The following is a 5,093-nucleotide window of genomic DNA, read 5'->3' as shown; positions in this document are numbered from 1 at the left end:
TCAATACACTGCCAGGGACACAGCAGATAAGGGATATGGAAACTTAGCAGCAAACATTGGCCCAACAAGTGAAAATCCCTTCACCAATACAATTTCTAATCCATCTTTTAACTGCTCAAAGGAATCTGTATTTAGACAGTTTAGAACATCTCATGCCTCTCACAGTTGGGAGGCTCTGAACAATCACGTGTGGCCGGAAAAACCTATTCAGGCAGGCTAGAGGACTTCCAAAGGAGTTTGTAGGTTAAACACTGTCACACCCAGGAATTATTAACTGGAGCTGTAAGCTAACTCTTTTTTTCAGAGAGAGGTAGTGGGGGACAGCCCCCCATAAAGTCAGAGGTGTAGGTGAAAGCACAAAGCAGAAAGTAGGCAGACTCTGGTTTTGGGGGTAGATGGGGGACTCCTGAGGCTTGATCCCGCCTTTGCGTATGCCGAGCCTCCTTCCTCATGACCTTTGTCATGGGCGGAGTTCCTCACACTGGCTATGGGCAGTGATAGAATTCCAGTTGAGCTATTCCAGATCCTGAAAGATGATGCTGTGGAAAGTGCTGCACTCAATATGCAATATGCACTCAAAATGCAATATGCTGGCTCCCGGCAGCTGGCCTCCTGAATAAAGGAAACTTTCCTTTCTAGCCAATGCTTGTCTCTCGAGCAGTCAAACATGAGTATTACATTAATTAGAATAATTCTAAAAAAAAAAAATTGCCTTACTTTTCCTGCCGTGCTCATGTTTCTTCTTTTCTCTGCTGGCAGGAGATGTGAATTACAGACTTACAGGCTCTTCCCTGTTCAAGTACATACAAGAGATAGATTGCACAGATTCTTATATGCTTGAACACCATCCTGTTACCCACATGTGATCTGGGATCTTTAAGCCCTGCCCATCAGCTTATTCTTAGACCTAGTAAAACCAACAGTAACAGGGCACTGAACCAGCACTCAAATATTAACTTTGTTTGCAATATGCTAATTTCAAATAATATCTTGACTTCATTAGTTAAATATTTTCTTACATGTACCTTTTTTTTTTTCTGGATTACATATTTCTCCTCTCTCATTCCCACATAGGATGTTCAGAGTTCTGTTTTCCCTTTGTATAAACTGAGCTCCGACTTCAAATCAACATAACACAGTTAGCAAGGAGGAGTAAGAAAGCAGCACAAAAGGCATAGGACAGAGAGAGCTACAAGCCCGAGCGATGTGTTTGCTCCAGCACGCTCCCACTCTTCACAACAGAGAAATCAGACACCAGTCAGTGACAGCAAAAGTGGCATTTCTGCTCCATACAGTATCAATCGAAACTGACTGAGACCCTCCCTGTTCCAGATATTCAAGTGGGTACTATGGGGTGACAGTGATGGATAAGAAATGACGTCTACCCGTGCCAAGAGGCAGTATGAGGCCGTGGTTATAGCATGACCTTGGAGTCGAGCCGACCCTGTCCTTACTAGCTGTATGAATTGGACTTGTTGTTAAACTGTCCTTGGCCTTAGTTTCCTTATCTATAAAATGAAGATGAAGAGTATTGTCACCTGGAAAGGTTGTTTGATGAACAAATGAGTTAATCTTTTTAAAGCACTTAGGGATCCTGACAAATAGGATGGCCTTTAATAAATATTAGCTACAATGATCATCCAAAAAGTAAACTCATAATCTATGGGGGGAAAAGGCACAGCAAACCAAGTCAGACGATCTGTAACGTTCTATATCAGAGAGAGAGCATCCTGTCTGAAGAACTCAGAGGAGGCTTTGTAGACCTTTCAGTTAGAAACTAAATAATGATCATTTTGGCAATTATTCAAGAAAACTCACTGTGAACTTCCATTGTTATTTGTTCAGTGCAGTGAGTATGAGAAAGAGAATATGAGCTTGATTTTTAATAAATCTCAAGTCTTTTACCAACAATTGGAGGATATGGTTCATTCAACTACTTAATTAGACTTAGTCTGTCAACATATGTTAACAAACAGGGTATATTTCTCTAGAATTGTCAAGGGAACAACACCACTGTCTGTTGTCAACTTTACATATGCAGACATGGAAAGCCATACTACAGCTACACTGTCCACCCAGCAGAGAGGGTCGAAAGGTCTTCTGTCTCACTGTGGTCTTATAAACATTGACTAGACACCACTTCTACTGAATGGCTACCATACTGCTCTCACTCACCTTGACTCGTGAAGGACAGCAGTGCAAAAAAAGGGAGTCTGACCACTTCTCAGAGATTCTGGGTGGTATCAAAGGGCTGATATGTCCCAAGCAATTCAAAAGACTCGTTGGGTTGACTTGTTTATAGGATAACGGAACGATAAGGTATTGGCAATACTGTAAATTCTTAATAAATTGTTGGTTTATTTATGAGATATAAATTTGCAGGAAGCTAAAGGCCACAATTAACTGAGCATCTACTATATTTCTAGAACTCCACTGGGAGTTTTTCATGCATTCTCACCTACTATCCTCAGAGCAATCCTACAAGGAAGATACTCTTATTATTCCCATTTCATAGATTAAGTAAGAGAAGCTCAGAAATTATAGGTCCCTAAGTATCCTTTCTAGATCAGAGATATTGGCTTCAAGAACATCAACATACTCAGGCTGATGTTAGTAAGAATGAATGCATGCTAAGTCCCTTCAGTTGTACCCGACTCTTTGTGACCCTATCTACGGACCGTAGCCCACCAGGCTCCTCTGTCCATGGGATTCCCCAGGCAAGAATACTGGACTGGGTTGCCATGCCCTCCTCCAGGGGATCTTCCAAAGCCAGGGATTAAACCCACATCTCTTACATCTCCTGCATTGGCAGGCAGGTTCTTTACCACTAGCACTGCTTGGGAAGCCCATTAATAAGAGTGTTAGGGTGTAAATATAATAGACAATCACATAAGCATCAAAGGGCTTGCATATGGAAGTGAACTGCATATGGAATATCAGGGCTAACTGACTATTTCACATCTTTGATTCTCCCTCTCTGTTTGAACATAGCCTGGCCTTGGCTTCTGTCTTTTAATTAAAGTCTCTCTCTCAAGCAGTTGGGTCAGATATTATTTTATTCTGTCTCAGCTGCTATTAATATATAAAAAATATCATAGACTGGGTAGTTTAAACAGAAAATGTTAATTTTTTACAGTTCTGGAGGCTGGAGACTCCAAAGTCAAGGTGCTGGCAGATTCGGTGTCAGGTGAGAGCCTACTTCCTGTTCATAGATGACCATCTTTTCACTGTGTCCTCACATGGGTTAAGGAGCAAGGAAATCTCTAGGGCCTCTTTTATAAGAGCACTAATCTCACTCATGATAGCTCTACCCTCCTGACCTTATCACGTCCCAAAGGCCCTGCCTCTAAATACCAGCTACTGGGGACTAGGTTCAAACTTATGAATTTTGGGAAATGCAAACATCAGTCTATATCAGGTGCCCAGTCATGAAATAATTAGTATAAAACAGAGGGTTGAGGTTTAGCAGGTGTAGAGTTATACCATCTCTAATGGTATCATGAAGTTGGAAAGTGGCAGTGGCAGAATTCTAGCCAGGTCTGCTCAATTCAGAAGCCTATATTTTCCCCATTACTTTATAAAAATGAATCAGGGCAGAACAGGGTTTGAGTAAGATATTTATCTGTCCACAAAGGTAGGCCCCACATTATATAAGGCTTGACAAAGAATACTTTATCTAGCAAGGAGATTAGAAATCCAATTCAAATTCCTTATTTTATAGGCCAAATGACTTGGCAAAGCAATGTGGTCAATATTTACTTAAAAGATATTCGGAAAGGAAAAAGATACCAATACTTCCCATGGTTGCATAAATAATCTAACAGCTTCAACTATTGTGTGGTTTGGGCAGATAAACAGAAAGATTAGTAATAGCCAAACATTTAAGTTGCTATGTCAATATGTTTAATCTGCTCAAATCCAATACCATAAATCAAGTATTTACTTAATACTTTACTTTGACATTGAAGCCTAAGTTAGTGAAGGAGTTAAAGTTATCTCTTTTTCCCCTAAATTAGAAAATATTTTGGCAACTTTGACTCTTGACCATGACCTAAAAAAACATGTAGAGAATGTTTAAAATATTTGTTTGTAGATCTTGTGAAAGGTGCTAGGAAATAATCTCAGAGAAGTGTTAAGGCAAAGCCATGCAGATTTTCTTGACAGTTTTCCCTGAGTTCCAAACTTGAATGATCTTAATATGTAGGTGAAAGGCTTTGGCATAGTCAATAAAGCAGAAATAGATGTTTTTCTGGAGCTCTCTTGCTTTTTCCATGATCCAGCGGATCTTGGCAATTTGATCTCTGGTTCCTCTGCCTTTTCTAAAACCAGCTTGAACATCAGGAAGTTCACGGTTCACATATTGCTGATGCCTGGCTTGGAGAATTTTGAGCATTACTTTACTAGCGTGTGAGATGAGTGCAATTGTGCGGTAGTTTGAGCATTCTTTGGCATTGCCTTTCTTTGGGATTGGAACGAAAACTGACCTTTTCCAGTCCTGTGGCCACTGCTGAGCTTTCCAAATTTGCTGGCATATTGAGTGCAGCACTTTCACAGCATCATCTTTCAGGATTTGAAATAGCTTAACTGGAATTCCATCACCTCCACTAGCTTTGTTCGTACTGATGCTTTCTAAACCCACTTGACTTCACATTCCAGGATGTCTGGCAAGTCAGGGAGCAACAGTTAGAACTGGACATGGAGCAACAGACTGGTTCCAAATAGTAAAAGGAGAACATCAAGGCTGTATATTGTCACCCTGCTTATTTAACTTATATGCAGAGTGCATCATGAGAAATGCTGGACTGGAAGAAACACAAGCTGGAATCAAGATTGCCGGGAGAAATATCAATAACCTCAGATATGCAGATGACACCACCCTTATGGCAGAAAGTGAAGAGTAACTAAAAAGCCTCTTGATGAAAGTGAAAGAGGAGAGTGAAAAAGTTGGCTTAAAGCTCAACATTCAGAAAACGAAGATCATGGCATCCGGTCCCATCACTTCATGGGAAATAGATGAGGAAACAGTGGAAACAGTGTCAGACTTTATTTTTCTGGGCTCCAAAATCACTGTAGATGGTGATTGCAGCCATGAA

The 5,093-nt window shown here is 40.6% G+C and overlaps 1 protein-coding gene across 1 annotated transcript in view; it reads right to left on the bottom strand.

The window, feature by feature from the left end:
- Positions 1-823, bottom strand: part of LOC104994662 (alcohol dehydrogenase S chain) — a 23,336-nt gene extending 22,513 nt beyond the window's left edge. Inside the window, exon 1 of the mRNA XM_010848314.1 lies at positions 718-823. Coding sequence (XP_010846616.1) covers positions 718-735 — 18 coding nt within the window. The 5' untranslated portion in view covers positions 736-823. The remainder of the gene's footprint in view (positions 1-717) is intronic.
- Positions 824-5,093: the final 4,270 nt, after the last annotated feature.

The sequence above is a fragment of the Bison bison genome, unplaced genomic scaffold, assembly GCF_000754665.1.
Source record: "Bison bison bison isolate TAMUID 2011002044 unplaced genomic scaffold, Bison_UMD1.0 scf7180017864263, whole genome shotgun sequence".
Taxonomy (NCBI): domain Eukaryota; kingdom Metazoa; phylum Chordata; class Mammalia; order Artiodactyla; family Bovidae; genus Bison; species Bison bison.
This window is presented reverse-complemented; position numbering and strand designations above follow the sequence as displayed.